The 21,111-nt window shown below is 47.4% G+C and overlaps 1 protein-coding gene across 1 annotated transcript in view; it reads left to right on the top strand.

The window, feature by feature from the left end:
• LOC126575258 (protein CBFA2T2) overlaps positions 1 to 21,111 on the top strand; it is a 72,731-nt gene that overhangs the window by 30,324 nt on the left and 21,296 nt on the right. The window contains exon 2 of the mRNA XM_050235868.1: positions 13,713 to 13,791. Coding sequence (XP_050091825.1) covers positions 13,713 to 13,791 — 79 coding nt within the window. The remainder of the gene's footprint in view (positions 1 to 13,712; positions 13,792 to 21,111) is intronic.

Here is a 21,111-nt window from a genome sequence, read left to right as displayed (position 1 = left end):
AGACTAAGGTTAATTCGGGGTAAAAACAGGTTCATTTTTGAGGTTTTTTTGGACGGAACCATATAACTTAAATTTTTCAATTGAATGCCATATTGAACTATAACCTTTCAAGAATATTTGCTCATAATTCAAGGAATATTTGTTAAAAAACTACAGCCATGGTATGGATTCAGGGAGGTGCGTCTTTAAAATTCTTTTCGCTGACTCTTTCGCTAGATTGGAAATTTATCCAGGTAGCGTCGTCGAGTTGTTATTGATTTTCATATTTTTCAATTTATGGGTAGCTTTTTGATGTTGGAAAAGTGATGCTTTTCTTAAATTTAATATTGATTGCATGATTATTAAAAATAAAAGTATCAATCTCATTAGAGATTGAATCATTTATAAAGAGTGGTTTTTGAAAAATCAATATCTTTATCAATTTTACTTGGAATAATCTATCAATTTTACACAAGACTCTTTAAAGGATCAGCATTTAAAAAAAATGTAAAAAAATGTCTTTAAAAACATAAATACCTGTCCTGAGCATTACGGCTACAGAACCGTTGATTCCCAAAATCTCACAATGTTTCTTATGCATTACTGCAGCTTAAGGATCAATCGCTTCATTCGTCCTGTTTGCCCCCGGGGGCTGACAATCTGACACACCCACCCACTGGTTGCTTTCGTGCTCGCACCCCGTTTCAACGTCACCGACAGGCACCAGATTCTTGGTCACTTCGAGCTGCCACGCACTCGCACGCACGCGGTTCAATGCGTCGCCATCACCAGCGTCGTGATTGCGCCTGCAGTTGATGAGGAAAGCTCGTTCGTGCATGCCAGGATACTCCCGCGCCCAGCTATTTGAATAGCATCGAAGCGGTGAGAGCATCGAATCGCGCGGCATCTTTCGCGATTTCCGATCCAATCTGTCCTCTTCTGGGTGTGTGTTTGGATGTGGTTGTCAGGGACACAGTTTTCCCCTTTCATCCCCTTTCAACACTCTCACCGTGAGTAGAGCCGGCTTGAGAGGCATCCCCTAATGCTGCCATCAGGAAGGGAAGTGAGGAGAGAAGACACAACCGTACGGACAGCCGACGTCTGCGAGGGGCAGGCGACGGTTTGGTGAGTGTTTTTGATTTCTTTTGTTTTCGGCAACCAGACGTCCAGGCCGTAGGGTTGTAAGTGACACAAACACAAGGGGTTGCGAAGGGATACGAGCGAGTGTTGATGCACGGACACGCACCAACGGTGAGAGAATGTTTCGCCGAAAATAGAGATGAAATTAAGAGAAAGGATGCGGTTCCCTTCTTGCTTTGGTGGCATAGGCAGTGTTCCTAGGCGTCTTGCGGAGCGTGGGAATTTTGTGAGAGGATAATAGGTGTTGAGAGAATGTTGGATCGTCAGCTGTAGTAGCATCAGTTTCAAGCATGACAGTGTGCGGCTGCAGGTTCAAGGTATATAAAACTATTGCTCAATGATTGTAGTAACAGAAATGAATGCTATTGGATCACATTGACACCACTTGATAACTTGAGGAACTTGGTAATGTCCTTTGAAGTGTTTAATAACGTTCTAAATGTCTAAAACGTTCTATAATTGTTCTGAAAGTCTGAACAAAACTAGGAGACAAAGAAAAAAGTAAAGAATGTTTAGTAAAATTTTAGAAAAATGTTCGATTTCGAAAGGTTCACTTCCAAACATTTAGCCACCTCCACGAAAGCGAAGAACCAGAAGCTGGAAACAAACCGGAATCCGAAACCACAACGGCGGCAACACGTGCGTCTCTGTGTGTGCGTACAGAGCGAAACAACGTAGCAAAGTTTGATACTTTCTACCACCTTACCACTTGCCACCACCTTCATCACGAACTCCGCAACAGAACCGCCAGCATCAACCCGTCCGAGAGGCCACGGTACTCGCACGGTTCCACTCCAGTTCTGGATGCAGGTTGCATCCGTTGCACACTCCCGGCGCGCTGGCTGGCACACCCGGCAGAAGGTCTCGGAACGTCCGTCGATATGTGGGTGCCACCATCGAGCTCCCTCTCTCTCCCTTTCCCTGCCGGTTTTCCCGCCGGTCTTTGATGCGTTGGCCCCCTTCTGCTGGCAGTGGTGCTCTTGGTCGTCGTTGTCTTCGTCGTGGTCGTCGCCGCCGTTGTTTGCGGCTGATGGCCAGCATAAGCCGCCTCGCTCGTCTGCGTTTGATGGTGTATGGCCTCGAGCACCACTTCCACATGTCTTCCGGCGCTGGTGGTAACGGAGCGGTTTCCGTTGGCCGTCGTACGATGATGGTGGTGACTGCTTTCGACATGCTGGCTGGCTGGCTGGCCGGGTGGGTGAGTGGGTGGTCGGTCTGGTTGGGTGTTGGGCTGCTGCCACCGCCAGAGATATGCTGGTGAGAAGTTTCCGATCTCTGCCGCTGATGTATGTGAGCGATGTTTGGCGCTGGACCATTTCCTTCTGCCCCGCACACTTCATGCACCGCCCCTTTTCTCTCTCACTTGATTAGGAATGAGTTTGAGGCGCGCGGTTCCGTCTGGTGGCAGCTCGCGATGCTGGTTCTCCACAATTGAGCCACAGTATTTCTCCTTCGATTCGAGCAAGAGGTGCTCCGGGGGGAGGGAAAAGCAGCAAGCAAAAAAAAAATGGCAAAAAACGGGTGGAAGAGGCGCACAGAACAATACGGCTTCCATCGGTTGCGATTGCGAGACGCCTTTTTTTTTTGTTTGCTTGTTCCTTGGAATGCTCCATGGTGCAATCACTCCATCACAACGTGGGGGTGACCGGAGGGGGACCAAAATCGGGTTGAGCTTGGCCGCACAGGGCCAGGCTTTGCGCCAGGGTCGCGCCAGGACGTCAAACGTCGGCAACAGGGAAATTGATTGTTACCCGGCGGAAGTTCGGGAAACAGTGATCAATCATGAGTTTTGTGCCCCCCCCCCCCCCCCCCAGTTCGATCCCGGTCCGGTCTTGGCGAGCATCACCTCTTTCCCCTCCTTTCAAGGATGGTTTTTTTTCGATTTTTTTACCGCTTTCATCGGCCTATGCTGGCAGGCACCTTTGGAAAGGAGTGTGTGTTTTTTCTTCTTCGGGGAGTCGCTAGAAAGAGAGCTGGAGTCGACAACGCGACGACGACGACGACGACGACAGGACCACTGTTTGATTGAAGTTTTGTTGATGGGAGGACAGGGGAGGACGTGGAAATGTGGGATTGATTGAGTGAACGGTTGCAGAACGGATCAAAACCGATTTCGAACCGGACCTGCTGCTGCTGCTGCAAATGTCGCTCTCGAATCGATCAAAGGTTGGTTTTTGGTGATTTAGTCCGTTGGCCATCGGTCCAGCAGGGTTTGGCGGTGAGTGGACTCGATAGTTGAACTCTAATTTCGTTCTGACTGCCCTTTGGATGCTGGTTTTTTCGTTGTTTTCAGCTTAAACTTGTCCTTCTCCGTCTTGTTGATTTTTGCGGGATGCGTTTCTTGAGTTCGATTGCAGCATAGAACGAATGTGGCTATAATTAAGCGAACGTACGGGGTACGGCTGTGGCTGGTGCGTCGTTGCAGGCTGGTTCGGTTGAGTACCGTTTGATGAGAGATCAATCGATTCGAAGGAAATTGACGAAATGATCCAAGGATATGACCAGAAGAACAGAGTGTGTTTTTTTTTGAGGAGTTTAACGATTTTTTGAGAAATTTCAAATTAAAATGCTGTTTGAGAACGAGTTTTAGAAGAATTGATTTTGAGAAATGATAAAACTGGCAGAAAAACTATAATAATAATAATCCGTTTTTTTATATAAAAGTTTAAAAATTTATCCTAGAGATGAATAAGACAGTTAATGAGATAGAAAGAGTTAAACAGATGCTTATTACCTGCTAAACAAATGTTCAATACAGTATATAGAAGCTCTCTCTGGTTTCAAACTAGAACCTCACCTTCGCAATTGTTAAAAAAAAACGATCCGAATTCAAAATTTCAGCGAATGATTTGCCCGTCAAAAAGCGAACAAGAAACAAAGCAAACTTTTTGCAAAGTCTTGCCAATTGAACCTGTCAAACGCACTCGCACTTTGGCGCGCGCACACTTTTCGTCTCCTAATTTACTTTACATTATTACACTTCCGGCATCACCGGGATTCCGTCCGTCCCTTCGCTCGCTCGCGATAAGCGGCAGCGCTTCGTCACCGCAGCGCGTCTTCTTCTGGCACGCAGTCCCCGTTTTTCTAACCCAACAGGTGTGTTTTGACGTAATTAATTTAAAGTAAGTTCCAACCGTGACCGACTCTCTCTCTCGGAACAACCTGAAGCCCCCGGAGGCGATCCAATAATCTGCCTCACATAAATAACGGCTTCGATACACAGCGTGGTGGCAGTAAGGTGGCGGTGTAACGATAGCCTCTCCGGTGCCCACTTTGCGGTGCCAGGCCCTGTGTGGTTGCTCCCGTGCAACATCCGGAAGGAAGTGGTTCCGGAAGAAACGCTGTACCGAGCCTATACGACGCCAGAAAGATCGAACTAACGTGAGCGCGCGCGCTCCTCCAGACGGTTACGATTCGATCCGGATCCGTATCCGGCTCCGGGGCACCCGTCTGGCATCGGTTAATTGAAATTTTAAATTAAAACTTATCAATTCCAATAAATTGTAGTGCGCGCCCATTGCGACGGCGGGCGACATAAATTGCAACTGTCTCTTCCCGGTGGTGGCCCAAGGGTGGGGGTAGTGGTGTAAAATTGGTCCAATTTGAATGGAAAACTTCTTGCGAATACCAAGATGGAGGCGAGCGAGCGAGCGAGTGAGCGAGACGGTTGGCGCACTTTTTCCCACGTCCAAGTGCTCCACATCCGGGCTTCCGGGGGACGCTGAGAGCTTTCCGGAGGGGACGCCAGTGTGGCCTGTTCCTGAGCCGGTCTGAGGAACCAATTGAGAGCCGGTCGCACGTGGCAGCACACTCTGCTTGAATTGTACACTAAATGGCATCCGGATCCGGATCTTGGCTGCTCAAGATTGAGCTACCCCAATGCTGTGCTCCACAACGTCGCCGGTGGGTGGGAAAAACCAATTGCTACAAGGTGGTACCCGGGCGGGCAGGCGGGCGGACAGGCCCACCGATGGACAAGCTAGCAAATGAAGTTAAAATAAATAAAAACTCCAACTGATGTCGAGCACATGCCAGCCAGCGTCGTCGCCATCGTCGGCGTTGTTGGTGTAGAAGCTGCTGGGGTGGCACGATTTTCCTCAAAGGAAATCGAAGGAAAAACTGGGCTACAGCGAAGAGAGTTTTTAAGAAGAAATTCTGCTTTTTGGTGAATTAATCTGCAATCCTATTCACTATATTTTTTAGCTCTCTATCATGTGCCATTAGCAATTTGTTTGCCACATTCGCTATTTCCTTTCTTTCAAATTATTTAGCTTAATTTATTAACAGTTTCAATTCCCATACCATATCCCATTGTTAACATAAGATTGACAAGAAATTTAAACATTTTCTTCTTTTTCCTTGATACTAAACCGGTTTTAACTGTTTTGCGCAATTCGTTTTCCCTTCCTGTGCACACTTGCCGCTTGATTTACATGATAACCTTTTACTTATTTGCAAATGTCACTTCGCATTTTCAGTCGCCTCCTTCAGCTGCCTCCGATCGCTTGCGACATTTGGCGATTGAAAGCGAAATAAAAAAAAAAAACAATGAAACTGTTCAGCCGTGGGTAGGGGGTACGGGGGTATTCAGGAGTTCAGCTGCAGCATAAAAAAGCGGCGCGCAATCATTCCGCACATCCGGCTTTTCCGACCCGGTGGCGACACAGTTCGGTTTGACATAAATTTACTCCCAAAATTGGTACACATTTGGCTCGAACTTTCGTTATTAGTTTGAACGTTAAAGAAAACCCGTTTCGCTCTCTCTCCTTTTCTCTCCTTTTCTCTCTCTCCCTTCATGCCTCTTGTGTGGGCTTTTGAAGGCGTATGGGTGTGTGTGCTTTGGTGCTTTTTTGTGGCCTTCACCTCCAGCTGTAGCACCTCACAAGCAAGGCCGGCACAAAGGGAAAAGGAAACCGACATCCGACCGACCGACCGACGGACCGGAGCGCACCCGGTACGGGCACGACCGGGCCACAGCTTGCACTGTCGTCATCATCGATGTATTTCTCTTCGGCTGTGGACGGTGGCACGAACACGGACCAGCACCAGCGGCATTAATTCTTTCCAGTCACAGCTGTTTCCGTCCCATGCAAAACGGGCCACCTCGGGCGTAGATCCCACTCCCCGGCTTTCCCGCGGAAGGCGTTCCAAGGAGATGGAGGTGGTGGCCAAAAAGGCACTCCGAACCTCCGAACGGGAATGTCCACCTACATCGAGGGTTTTTGGTGAACAGAAGGTGGTCTTTCCTCGGGGGCGGGGTGGGATTGATCGCCTCCAGGATGGGTGGCTGGCTGGCCCAGAACTTCTGGTCTGGTCCACTGCAGCTGCATCCAGTAAGAAGGTTGAACAATCCGCTAGTAGTTAGCTAGGCAGCGGTTCCCTGGTGCGTTCGCTCCAGCAGCTGTGACCGAGCTGCTCGAGGAGACTGCGGAGAGACGCGACAGGTTTTGCGAAAGATGATTACCACGAGAACGGAAGCCTGACCTCCTGCAAGGGGGGGGGGGGGCTTGTCCACAGGCATCAACCAAACCTCTGGTCTGGAGCGAGCATCTTCTGGTGTTGCGGCAACGGACCGGACTGGAACGGACCACTGGACCACCGGCTGCGACCAAACGGTCTAATGGACCATTTTGTGTTCCGAATCCGTGACGTGGCACCGGTACCGGTGCCAGGTTGCCAGGATCGGAACGGGGATGCGTTTTGCGATTTGCCGACCGGGCTGCCGGGCTGCAACATTTGTGGTTTATGTTCCACCGACCCATGTTTGCCGGGTCTGGAGATACGAAATGATCCACGTACCAAGCGTAGGGTGCAGGTTCTAGTCGATGACGACGACGACGACGACGACGACGAGGGGTACCAGTTGGTCGACAGATTCTAGTAATGTTTCTGTTCGAGCGAATGGCACACGCTGTTGTTATGTTCTGTTGGTTTCTTGTTACTGTCTTTCTTGGCATATAGGATTAAGTATAATTATTGATTCTTATGTTTCATCTACCTTTTCTCATGGTTTGCTCTAAACTGTTTCTATATCTATTTTATTATAGCCCCTATTCCGTATTTTTTACTTATGCTTGGTTAAGGGGGGCTTCAGTATTTTCGGCCCAAGAAAAGACCGTTTTTGACGATTTTTTGTGACGTAACCATACAACTTTATTTTTTCAAATAAATAGCATATTAATTTACAACTTTTCAAGAATATTTGGTATTGTTTTGAGCAACATTCATTGAAAAAATAAACGGTGGCATCAAAATTTGGTATGCGTGCGTCGCAAAGGTACTTTTTACGGATCCCATCCTAGTGACATGACGGGTCATCTGAAATGTACAAATTGATATTCGTTAGAAAGATTATAAATTTCTCTAGAAAGCGCCGGAGAGTTTTTGTTAAAATTTCAATTTTTCGATTTTTGGCAGATTTTTGAAGTTGAAAAAGTGATGCTTTTTGCGATTCTGCTAAAAAAAAACGAGCTTCACATATTTGTTTTAAAAGTATCAACAGATTACATCAAATCTCGACGGCACTACCTGGCAAAAAGTGTACAAATTGTGTGTTATAAATTTCAATTTGATCTGTCCAGTAGTGTTTACGGCACGATGGGCATCGACATTGAAAACGTTGGTTTTGAGGAAACGCTCTTCAAAGTAGCAAGAAAAATAAATTAATACCGAAGCCACCTCTCAAAGTAAAAATGTAATGATTTACACGGTAACAATGTTTCAGTTTCAGAACGCGGATGCAAACTTTGGACAACATGGAATTTGTTTAGCATTTTCTTCTCTTAAGTGTCATGTTGACATAAAAAAGGGTCCAATAACTTTAATTAAAGGCTCTTTTCCTTTAGTAATCTTTCGTTCTCACGCTAGAAACACTGGAAACATATTTAATTGCAGTGTCTCTAGATTCTTTTCTTACTCATCTTTAGTACGACTTCGATTCTCTGTATTTCCCGTTTTGATCAAGAAGTTTAGAAAATTGTTGAAGTACTTTAAAATAACCTTTATCTTCACTTCTTTAAGTTATTATTGAACAACTTGTATCATTGAAATGCATCATCTGATGCTGCAGTTATGGGAGCTGTAATATGAATTTTACGAAGCAGAGCTCAACTCCAACGCAACGCATACCGTTAAGAAGCAAGAACGCGAGGGCGACGACTCTCCTGATGACACCTGATGATCGAAATCGATTAAAGATTAGGCGCCTCCGCACCAACCGCAACCAGCTGCCGGATCGTTCACAATCCAACATAACGTGTGGGTGTGGATCACAAGATGCCTTAAAGCATCTGGGAAATGTTGCACTCGTTCTGGTCCCGGTATCCGATCCCGATTTAAGCCTCCGGTTCTAACCTAGCCAGCCAGCCAAGTACGCACCTTTGGTCCACCTCCCTTCTGCCTGGCCACTTCTGGCTGATTTCGATTTAATTTGGAAAAGAAGACGCCCTAATCCTGGCCCTCGTGAGCATGAGATGTAATATTTCCGTTTTGGCAGATCCAATCGCAATCGCAACCAATCCGTAAGGTCGCTGGTCTCGTACGCATCGGGTGAGAGATTGGGGGGGAGTGAGGTTCTTATCTCCCACAACAGCAGCAGCAGCAGCAGCAGCACCACACCATAGAGCTTAAGATGAACGGACAGCCGGTCGGATAAGCGAAGCTCAAAGGGAAACCTCTCACCGACGGTGTCTCGTGCGCGTTCGAGATTAAATCCTGGCCAATGATGGCTACTTACTGTGGGTGGCGTGCGTGCATGCGTGTGCGTGTCCGTGTTTGTGCGAGTGGTCAGGTGTACACTCGTCCTCTTCAATTCATCGAAAGGACAAACACACTAGGGCACACCGGCACCCGAATGGTTGCTGGTGGAATTAGAAGGGCGCCCCAGGAGTTACAGCACCTCCCCGTAGATGGATTGTCTTTTCCTTTCCCCGAAGCCATCCCCCAGTTCTCTTTTCATCCCCGCTCATTCCCCCGTTGGTTGAAAGAGTGTCGGATATAGATAAATATGTCCGGGGAGAATCGAAATGAGCAGCAGATGACGGGTACGGTGTGTTCTGGAAAGGGACGAAAGAGGGCCAAGGGATGAAAATGGACGGAAATTTCGTTCCAAACCACATCAACTTGCGCTGCACCTCACCAACGAGAGACCAGACGATGATGATGATGATGATGATGGCGCTATCTCCCTCACCTTCCATCCCGTTCTACCACAGAACAGATCCGAGGATCAGAGAGCCTCTCCGTCCGCCATCCCATCCCCGATGAACGCATGTGCTGGTCCACGTGGTTGTGGTTCTGATGCTGCTGTGGCTGGCTGGCTGGTACCGGCAGCTCGCGAACCACGAAAAACTTTGCCATCCATTTCCGTCCATTAATATTATGAGCGGGGGAACTCCAAATCCACCGTAGGGCGGAGGACGAGGATTGGTGCCGCGGACCCCGTGGCCGATCCACCACCGAGTACAGAGATTAGGGACGAGAAGAAGCATTGAGTAAGTCCTCGGGACGAGAGAGAGCGAGAGAGAGGTAAAGGATCAGGTGGTTTTAAGGATAAAGCAAGCCGGATTCAGTGAGGTGGTCGGTGGTGGTGGTGTACTAAACGAAAAAAAGAGGAAAAAGTAGAAGAAGCTAGAACTCCACAGCACGGGCACCGGTATCCGATGGCGCCCCGAGTGGGGCCCATATGTTCTATCTGTCAAAAACTTATGAAGAACGATATTTTAATATAGGTTATGTTTCCCGTTGCTTCGGATTCACCGCCATTTTGCTACCATTTTTTTTTTGTTCGTCCTCGTCGTCGTCGTCGTCGTCGTTCCTCCTGCTATCCACTCCAGGATGCGACCAGGACCGACGGTGGGAGTGTGCTCGGATGTAGTGGGTTTTGTGTGCAGCACACACTTTGCAAATCCAGCGATTTCCGTCCCTGAATCCTTCCTCCAGCTCCTCTAGCGTTCTCCTCCTCCTCGACTACTCGTCTTATCGAGTGAAATGGGAGGTGGTGGTGGAGGTGCTTAGAGACACATACACCAGGCGCAAAGGGTCTACCGCGGACACAAATGGAACCAATGGCAATGGACAGAACACGGTGTTGGATAGTTGAGAGACGGGAAGGGAAAGCATGGTGCTAATGTTTGCCCATCCATGCTGCAAGGTGCAAGCTGCAGACCGGCCAGGGTCACAGCAGCAGCAGCAGCAGGTGCCATGCTCGAACAACATTTTTATAAATCGATTTGTGCAGATTGTCGTCGTCGGCGATGGTCAGGTGCAAATCGTGGTGCAACCGACACTCTGTATCTCCTTCGCACTCGCTGTATGTGTCAACGAGTATTTTCCGGCGTCCAGCAGCTCGTTTGTTAGAATGCCGTTAATCACAGACCACCGGAAACTAATTTATGTACTTTCGCATGCACTCGCCTTTGCCTTTTTGTTGGTTGTTGAATGCTAACTATGTGGAGACTATGAAATGCTGTAACACGCAGATTAATCTGTGTTTTGCAATGTTTCAATTTCCATTTACATTATTTATACTATGCCTATCCATAATGAAGTAATCTCTTCTTATTTACTGCTTCTTGTTAAAAAAAGTAAGTTAAAAACGTCGCATTAATCAGTTGCATGATTTTTTATTTTGTTTAGTTATTCGATCACTAATGACTCACAGACTCCATCACGAGTTGGAATGAATTACTCGTTACTCTTATCAATCACAGATGAACCCAAAGCTGCAATCAGTTTCAAACTCAACTCTGTTGTTGATTGTTGCTGATATTTATAAGCCAGTTTTACACATTTTTTATATAAATTTGAAGGCCAGAAAGTCGCCATTCAATTTTAAATGCTAAAAGAATGCTTAAAATTAACTGATAATGTTAAAGATTTTAGTTACCTCTAGTGTAAGTTATGTAAACGGGACATGAAATCATAGTCATGTATAGAAATGACAATGATTAATGATGGTAACATGGCCGTAAAGATGAAAGGATAGAATAATAGAACCTAATATGAAGACAAACAAGAAATTCTATGGAAAAAAGGAACAGAAAAGAACGGGAATAATCAACTGCAAATGGTGTGCTCTTCTCTATCGGGCAGCAAATGTTGCAACCTCTTAACCTTCACCCTCCCTATGGTAGCGTCGAGCAATCGTGGGAAAGTTCATCGCACACCCCCTTCAACGGAGCTCTGCGTTCATTTCCCCCAAGCCCGAAGCGAAGATTTTCCCGCCAAGCGCACGGTTTTCCGTTCGTCACTCGGAGTGAACCCTCGCCGTACCGTTGTGAGTGGCCGTCGGAAAAAGGAAAACTGCCGCATCCCTGCCGTGGCGGTATCTATGGGCGATGGGTGTGAGCGGCACCAGATGACTTTGTTTACATCGTGGGCGATAATTGCTGGTTACACGCCCCCTCGGTCGCCGCCGGCGTGTTGCATGCTAGGAAGGAAAGGTTTTCCCTTTTTTTCCGCTCCGTTTTCCGTTTCCCCTTTTTCATGCTTTCATCTGTTCGCTGTTCGCTGTTGGTCGGTCTGCAGTCGGCAGTCGTTGCCGAACGAACTATTTCCGTAAATAGGCAATGCCGGTTGAATTATGGATTCCGTTGTTCCGAAACTAAAAATAACAAATTGTCTAAAGTCTTGAACAGCAGTCAAGGAATGCAGCGATTCGGTCGATTGCATCCGGGGACCATCACGGAGCGATAAATGAAACACGACCATTACGGGGCGGTAAAGGAACGGGGAGGACACTCGGTGTAATTACACACGATTCCACGATCGCCACGCGATTCCGTTTTGCGACCAACGACGGGATGGGACGGTGGTGACATGCCCCCGGAACCTGGGCCGGTGGTGACCCAGCTGCAAACGACAGGCAGCAGAGGCATAGTCTCGCTGGCGAACTCGCTGGGACATGCCAGACATGCCCGGGCCCAAAACAACAACGCCAAACAACGCGCCCGCCGCGGCGGCACAGGGCAACAGCTGCTCACGGCGTGGACGCAAATGGTTTGATTTGATTTTGACGGCTTTTCCGTTTTGTTTTCCCGAGCAGCACGAGTAGCAGCAGCAGCAGCGGCAGCAGCAGCTGCTGTACACCGGGCGACGGCGACTCTGTTTTCTGTATTTTCTCTTCCCCCCGCGCCGCCTCAGCACACCCCTTCTTGCACCCTTTTTCCCTGTTGAACTGCCGAAAACAGCAGCCACAGCGTCGGTGCCCCGGGGGAGAAGGGGGGGTGGAGGACGATCCGAAGCGACCGAAAGGAATCCGTTCTCGTTCCCCGTTTTGTGTTGAAGGTGATGGTGAAACGTGTCGATGACAGTTTTTCTAATTGGAAAAAAGGGGTTGAATGTCAATTTAATCGTTTGACCAACCGGCGGTCCACACCTTCACTCCGGTGCTCCGGGGACAGTGGGCCAGCAGTAGCAGCAGCAGCAGCAGCAGCAAGTGCAGCGAGAGGTTGAGAAGGAGGAGGAGGAGGAGGAGCAGTGCTGGTTCGATTTCGATTTCTTACACTCCGTTTTCGATACTCCCGGGAACACGTTTGCCTCGGAAGGAAAAACATTTGTCAGCACGACGCTTGGCCCGGTCGGTCGGTCCGGTTCCGTTTGCTGGCTGGAAAATGAAAAATGGAGTGAAACATACCGGCGGGCTTCAGTGTGGACCGTTGGGCCACCAATTTGAAGCTCTCTGGTGGAGTGGCGCAGACGTGACGCGTCATTATGGCGCAACCAAAATGGAAAATGTGTTGCATTCATCAATCACTGGTAGGGCGTTGGAATGCGGCATGAGAAGGGGGAGAAGTGGTAGAAATTGAGACCACACCTGGCGATGGCATGCGGGAGCATAATCTGGCGACCCGGGACCAAGTGTTGCTCTCCGGCTGTCTGTGGCTGAAGGAGCATCGCAAAAATAGAAAAAAAGAAACATGTTTTCAGGATCAATAGGTGTAGAGCAATTGATAAGCAATTTGATTAGGTTGTTGGTGCATCTTTACATATCCTTTTGGTTTGATGCTTTACGTTAATTTTGCTACCTACATGATTGGTCAATTAAAGTATTTTATGAGAGCTGCTTACTTAGTGGTTTTGTGATTTTTTTTCATCAATTCTTTCCATCAATTAATCATCAGCTTGTTAATTGTTTTATTTAACAACTAGTGGTATTTGTTTTGAAAGTGACATCACAGCGATAGTTACAAATTTTGTTCCAAGGTAATATTTTGGAACCAAATGCTTTGCGTTGCCTCAGGAAATTAATTGTTTAACGAAAACGCATTTGCCTTGTTGACAATTATTTTATAAAATACATTAATTTCTTTTACCGCATTTAAAATTATGTTTATGTTTTCAAACCTGTATACAATACTGTTACGATCAGTGTAGTTTTATTTAGCATTCGTTTCATCACATAAAGTTTCCAAATCTGTCGTAAAGGATATTGCATAAATCTACCGAGAAGGGATTATCTGCTCTGTTGAAAAAACAATAAAAGTTGCCAATCTCAACTAATACTTACTATCGCTCTTTTAAAATTTCCTCAAACAAATGACCAGCTCACGATGATTTCTAACTATTTTCTCTCCTACTTTTGTGTTCCACAGATGGCGCTAGACGGAAAGGCAATCAAAGAGGAAATCCCCGACAAAGATACGTACGAGACGAGTGCTCGCAAGATGAAAGGTAGCCATTGAACTCTCTCTCTCTTTTCTTTTAAAGAACTTTTTACTTTAAATCCAAAATTGTGTAACTCAAACATAGCCAAGCAAGCGCTCAAACAGTCCTTAAACAAAGAGGAAAAATGTAGTTCCCACGATACCACCTCTCTCTCTCTCAAATGTCAACCATTTTGCACTTAACCTTCGCTCCTTCCTTCATCCACACGGAAACACTCCGCACATTCATCATCGCTACGTTCAGTGGAAACCAAAATAATAATTTTCCTCACACCGGCGTTGGGTGGGTATGGGGTGGGTGGGGAGTTCCTGTTTCCCACCACCCCCTCAAGCACGAGCCTGCGTTGTGTAAGTGTGCGTGCGTTCGTGTAATATCACGACCATCCCGACCGCCAAGCCCCTTAATTGTAAATCAGGTGCTACATTCTGTTTACATTGTGTACCTCCCCGCAGTTCCCCATTCTCCACTCCCCCCAAGGACATTCCATCCCATTCGTCTTATCAAGCGTGGTTTGTCGTGCAGTGATACCGAGTAAGAGAGAAAGAGAGAGAGAAGGCGAAAGAGAGTGAGTTCATGCCTGCTCCAACGACAGCAAACGACACGCTAAAGATCAGTCAAGGGCTTCCCCCCGGAAAGCAGAAAGAGGAAGACGCTTTGGCTTTGGCAGAATTCTTGCTTCTTTTTCTGTTGGTTTTTCGCGTTGCGAGATTGCGAAATTCCGTTGCCGCGGTGTCGGTGTGAGAGGTCATGTCTCGCGAGTGTGCCACGGCACGTGGCCGATAAGGTGGCATCCATTTTTGCAGGTAACCTTGGAAGGGATGGGAACGATGCGGCTGCTGGCGACACAAAAAGGGATTATCGAGGGGTTAGCGAAACGTACCCAATCCTGCGCAGAGCATCCGGATGTGTGGTGGTGGTGTAGCAGAAGCGATCGTAGAACTCGCTGGAGTCGTGGAAAAAGTCATCGAGAGAGGGAGTACTTTTTGGCGAAATCTATCTTGCCCAGCGAGGATGTGGCCACCATCACCGCTAGCTGGCTGACTGGCTGGCTGGCTGTGATTTGATAAAGAAAGAATTATATGTGTTTGGCGGAAGTCCTTCGTCCTTCGTCCCACGGTAAGGACCTCACTAAGCGGTCCGGTCGTGCTTGTGGTCGGTTCAAAACACCGAGGGGTGGCCAGAGGGAAAACAAGACAAACGTGGAAGGAGAAGAAGAAAAGGAAGCGAAGTAAAAGTGCTGCCTCTCGACCCTAGATGGCTGGCAGCGTGCTGATAGCACGGATAGGATAAGGATACGCAAGGACATCAAGAGAGAGAGAGACATGAGCGGTGCGATGCGGTGCGATGCCATGAATCAGCAAATGTTTGCAAATTGGTAATCATGTCAGCACCATTTCCGGAAGGAGAGCGAGAGAGAGAGATCGTTTGTGTGTCTGTATGTGTGTTTTCCGAGGCCAGCCAAGGGGTGTTAGGTTTCGCACTGCCGCTCGCAGGAACGGACGAACTTGCACTTTCGTCGGCAAAACCACCAAAAGCAACCGAAAAACTCCCGGACCCGGTTGGTGTTGGGCGCGCGCGCGGGCGCCCGAGGAATGTTTGGCTACACGGTTTCGTGTAGTGTCTGTAGAGCATCAACATCACCGCCGCCAGTGGTTGGTGCGGTGTTGGCGAGATTAAAAGCGAAAGAACGAAACGTCCGACCGACCGACCGACCGACCGGTGCCACCGTTGAGGCGAACGGTGAATCAACAGTCGCCGTCGAATGAGCGGAGCGGCTTTTGGGGGATTGTTACTTTCGTTGCTGGGAGTGGAGGGACCGCAGTTCATTTGCATATCCACGTGGTGCACGAGGGTACGAGGTCGAGCGCCGAAAACCCCTGGTTTTCCATCATCTGGTGGTTGGTGAACCGCGTGGGTCATGCCGATACCACCCGCCGATGCCTTGCGGGGTGATAATCCGCATCGGTCGTGATGCTGCTTGCTGCTTGTAACGGTTCGACTCGTTCGAATGATAAGCTCGATTGACAAGTTCGTTGGAGTTGTTGCGTATGGGAGAGTACGGCGTCGAATAAATATTATTGCGAATATTAATGCCTATTTCGTCATATCTTTGTGATTTTCCAAAGTTTCTAATTATTTTCCATTTTTTTGTTCAATTTCTTTGTTCTTTTCAATCATTTCCATCTATCATGGACTTGGTTTATAACTGCTTCATTTTTATTACTTTTTGTTCCGTTAACAATATATTCAATTCAAATTCAATTCAAAAAATTACTGCATCTCATGTCGCGCTTGCATTCAGCACATCTACCTGGAATTATTCAATTGATTCCTATTTTTAAAATAAGAATAAAGTCGTTTGCACCAATGTTTTCATTTTCCTTATTCCTTTCTATGATCCATTAGAACGTTCACATCCTTTCTTTACCTTGTTGTCTGTCTTACTGAAATGTTCCTCTATTATTCACAACCATCTGGTGCTCCTGCTCTGCAATTTATTATCAATTTACATCACCTGCAACACACCTGTTCACCGCTCCCAGCAAACGGCTCTTTCGTTCTTAAAAAAAAAACAACACCTGTGCACCGCTTTAATTATTGCCTTCCAGTCCAGACATTGTTTCCACAAACTAATCAATCAGTTTCCCGGTGGCGAGCGAGCACCGCACTGGCAACAGCAGCACGTGCATTCGCTGCGCGCCATCGCCGATGGTTTTCCCACGATTTCCCGCGTAAACAAAACTATTTATGCAAATTGCGTGGCACCTCCGACCACGATGGCAGCAAAAACTCCGCTAGCGGTGGTGTTGGCGGCTGCGAAATGGCGCAAAATGGTAATGGGCACTAAGTGTTTGGCCGCAGGAGCACCAGCAGCAACCAGAACCGGCGCCAGCCAGAAGATTTGATTGATCCATCGCGACCACCGGATCTTGATTGGTTTCGTGGCCGGCTTGCAAGGATCGTTGCTCATCGTATTGACGCGTGTCCGGGCTTTACCGAGTGCCACGCAGAATTTTACAGGGATGTCGAGTCCTGTAGCGGCCACGGAGCAAGTATTTGCCGGCTTCGTTGAATCAACATTAGCGAACAAATTCGAATCGCACCACCCTTAGAGGTGGTGGTGATGGTGAGGGAGAAGGGATTTCCCCGTCCAATCGTCCTGGTTAGAGAGGGAGTGCTGACAGTACGTGCGATAATGCTAAGACGCAAGATAGACCGTCCGGCACGTCCGGCAGCTGCAATTACATCGTTTGGAGCGGAGAGCATTGCGGGTGTTCGTTTACACTTCGCTAATACAAATTGGATTTGGTCGTAAATCGGTCAGCCAAATCTAGTGAACTTGTGATAATAGCTATCAATTGGAATGCTGCAAAGGTGGCGAGAAAAGAATGCCATTTCACCGATAAAAATCGTTAAAATCAAAACCCCTCGTAGCAATTTCGTGCGGAAAATGTGAAATAATTTCATTGTGCATCGTTCTCTAACTTATTTGAGTCTGGTAGGAAATTCTTTTGACAGTATTTGTCAAGCTAGCTATAGCTTATCAATTTAAAGCTATTTTAAACAACTGTTATTTTGCCAAATTAGCCGTGTATTACTGCAAGGTGAAAATACGTTGTGCAAGGTCATAAAACCTTAAAAATAACATGACGAAACATGTTTTTAACATTTCAGCATTCCCCAGATAATAGACTTTGTGATCTCTGGGTTATTTAACTATTTAAATTCCTATTAAAAACCCCTAGAACTACCGGTTACCTGGCGCCTCCATCATTGGATTTCGGCTACTGAGGTAAATCATTTCGGTTTTCCCGGTGCGGTGAACAGTTTTAAAATTTCCTACACCTCTCTGTCCATAAAAAAGGCATCGGTTGGGGTTTGGTTGGGAAAAAGTCAATTTGAAAATAAAATAAAGCCATGCTCCTCCAAATAATGAGGCACAGGGACTGGTTGATAGTTTGAACTACGGTCATCTGGCTGTTACTTTCACTTGCGGTAAATATTCTACTTAAGTTTTTAAAGTCTACTTAAATCTTTAATTTTTGAAACAAAATTTTCATTATTTTTTTAAGCTACGAACTAGTTCATTTTATTTATTTTCCTAATTTTGATTACAAAATAATTCATTCCGTACGATCATTGCGCCTGCTGTTGGTCGCTAAATCTTACCCAGATGTTTTCAGTCTCACATTTTTCCATGGGTCCTAGACAATCCCATTGAATATCCTCGGGGTCCTCGTGTTTATGACCTCACCGTCACCGTCAACCGATTGGCAAACCGTCGGCAAACCCACCACCAACCGATAGTAGCATTTGTTTTCTTTTCACACGCTTGTTTGTCCAAGCGCTCCAGGTTCACGTGCGAATGGCACGTGAAATGCGGTCTCAGAAGTAGCAGGACCTCGAGTAGCTCCTTCGACTCAAACGACCGAAATGGCGGCGGGGAAAAAAGTGGTCGGAAAAACAAGCCGGGAATGAGGACGGGTGTGAAGGGGACAAATAGACTTCTTTTCTTCCTGACTTCCTTCCTTCCTTCCTTCTCCGTCGAGGCTTCGGTCGAGCGCGCAAACGTGCAATCCTTCGTTCACGGAAGAAGAAGAAAAAAAAAATCATACACCCGCACACATACACATTTAAAATCCCCCACTCCCCCCCGGGGTGGTTCGCGGTGGCGAAAAGGTTTTGGGAAACATGACGGCTTGTGTGCATCCATCTGCAAAATCATCCTCGCAATTCTTTCACCCCAAACCCGGCCCAGTCTGAGCGCCCGTTGCGCGTCGCCACCACTCCTTCCCTTTGGTCACTACCCCCCCTCCGGGCGGACTGGATGGTAAATTAAGCCGCAGGACCAACAACCGCTACGGTGGGAAGGGAGACGGTGCAGAGGTTGGTGGCGGCGACGGCGAGGAAAATCGCCCTCCGGTGTGCGAACGCAGTCAGCTGATGATGGTGATGGAAGGAGGCAACAATTGAGGAAACCGCAGACGCGAGACCCCGTCGGCCGATCGGACCGATGGAAAACCTGAGGAAAAACAAAAGAGAAACAGAGACGAAAGAAAAAAAAAGAAGGAAAACACATCAGTGGACGGAGGAAAACATAATCAAACCTCTTCGGTTTCGGACCACAAAAAGTGAGAGAAAGAGGGAAAGCGAGAGGGCAGTATAGGGACAGCCGGGGAACGAAAAGCTTCGAGGGGGATTTACCGCCCGACGCAAGGTCGCGCGTGAAAACATCCGCAACGTAGCAGCCCGACAACGAAGAGGGGGGGGCACAAGCGGTGAAAAGAGATTTTTATTGCCACATTTCGATGCAATCGATGAGTTTTCCCACACCGGCCCCCTGGGGCGGAAGGAGAGGGATGGTGTGTGGGGGGGCATTACCACCCACTAGCGGATCCCTTGGACCCCATTTCGTGTTTGTGCTGCGCAGTCCGTACCGAGGGCTACATTAAGAACGATTTAAGCTTTTCAATCGGGAAAACCGATGGGGTTGAGTTGGGTGGAGTGGGTGGCCGGTAGACCACAAAACATAAAGCATTGGTTTGAGCCACCGAAGAGCCGCAAAAGTAAAAGATTGCATGTGGTTTGTTTGTTTGCTTTTTTTGTGTGTTGCTCAAGAAGCAACTCTGAGCTTCACTTATTTTGTGCTTGTGTTGGTTGGCATGTTGATCACAATTGGAAGTGGTCTTCAAGCATGCATCTCGATTTTATGAGAAACAATTATTCTATTCTGATTCAACTTTTACTTCCATGTTGTATAAATTTCGCGGATCAACATTTGAAGTAAAAAAAATCCAGTTGGTGCGTTGTATTTCTTTATTAAATATAGCAACAGTGCGTTGAAAATTAAACATAAACTCGACTTTCGTGAGAGAGCAGTTTATGCGCCAATTTTCGTTAAATTCTGCCGTTCACTCGCCACGCTACGCACTTCTGGCGAATGAATTTTCGCGGAACGCTGGCAACGCATTTTCCGGTACAGCCGGCGTGTGCGTGTCCGCCTGAACGGGTTCCGACGACTCTCGCGCGTTTATCCAGCTGTTACCCTCGTGCACACACCCACCGTGGAAAAACATACGGGCGCGGCCACAAAACTCGCTGCTCGGCCTCTAATACCTCTTCGCCTTCTCGCCTTGTCGCCTCCGCTCCTCTCCGGGTTTGGTGACAGTTTCCAAAATAAACCGCGTACCGGCACGCTGGCAAAAGTGTTGCCTTTCTCGCACACCCGCGCATGGACGCCTTTGTTTTCGTACAATTTATATAAAATAGAAAAATAAATATTTTAATACCCCAGACCCCCTCCCCCCCCCCACTTCAGTGCCGCTGCTGCTGCTGCTGCTGACGCCTCGGTGAACTCGATCGGCCAACGAACAACAGCAGCAGCAGCAGCCGTGGTATGACCGGGCGTGGAAAACTGGCCAGACTTGAGTGGCGGGGTGGTAAAAAGGAAACAGAATAAAATCCAGCGCGAGCGAGGAACGCGAATAGCGAGCAAAAGCGAAGGTAAAAATGGAAAGCGGTGATGGTAAACTCCCCACGGGTCGACGGGTAGGCCCGGTTGCTTTGGCCAGCTGCAAATTTTCCCGATCACTGCACACTTGAGCCACGGTGGCGGTGGCACAGCAGCAGCAGCAGCAGTAGCAGCAGCAACAGCAGCAGCACTACAGCTCAACACCTCCGATCAGCTCTGGAGTGAGAGAGTGCGCTAGGGAAGAGAAATTAAATGGAGAGAAAAAAAATCTCGAAACAAACGGAATGAGCCGTCCAGACCGCAGGAAATGCATTTTCCTAGGCTGCGATTAAATTTAGATGGTGCCCGTGCGACGCCCGTGGCCATCGTATATGCATCGGTGGTAATTGGTTTTTGGGTGAATATTTTAAGCATTGAAGTGCTGCTGCTCTTGGTGTTGAGGGATCATTGTTTGGTAATTCATCAGAAAAAATACGGTTAGGTTTATTTTTTTTTTAACTGAAGTTTTGTAAATGGAGTTCGTTTGTTTGTAAGTGAGGTTGTTACTGTTGCAATAACCTTCTAGAATTTCTTTGTTTGACAGCGCGCTCCCATATGCTACCTAGGAGATCCACTGTTAAATTTTCTTCTCTCAAGCATCTTTTGGAAAGAATTTTTCCATGATAAAATGAAATCAATTACATCAAATACTTTAATTGACGTACCAAAGATGGTGTAGCAATCGGACATTGAAAAAGGAGTTAAATCTTTCGTCCTTTAGTTAACAGGTTGGTCAATAAGTCTGCGGCCTGAAATATAAATGGCGACACAAATTTTCGGTTTAGAAAAGCGTGCCTTTTGATAACTTTAAGGCA

This window comes from Anopheles aquasalis, chromosome 3 (assembly GCF_943734665.1).
Source record: "Anopheles aquasalis chromosome 3, idAnoAquaMG_Q_19, whole genome shotgun sequence".
Lineage (NCBI taxonomy): Eukaryota > Metazoa > Arthropoda > Insecta > Diptera > Culicidae > Anopheles > Anopheles aquasalis.
The sequence above is the reverse complement of the archived record's forward strand: the minus strand, read 5'-3'. Positions and strand labels throughout refer to the sequence as shown.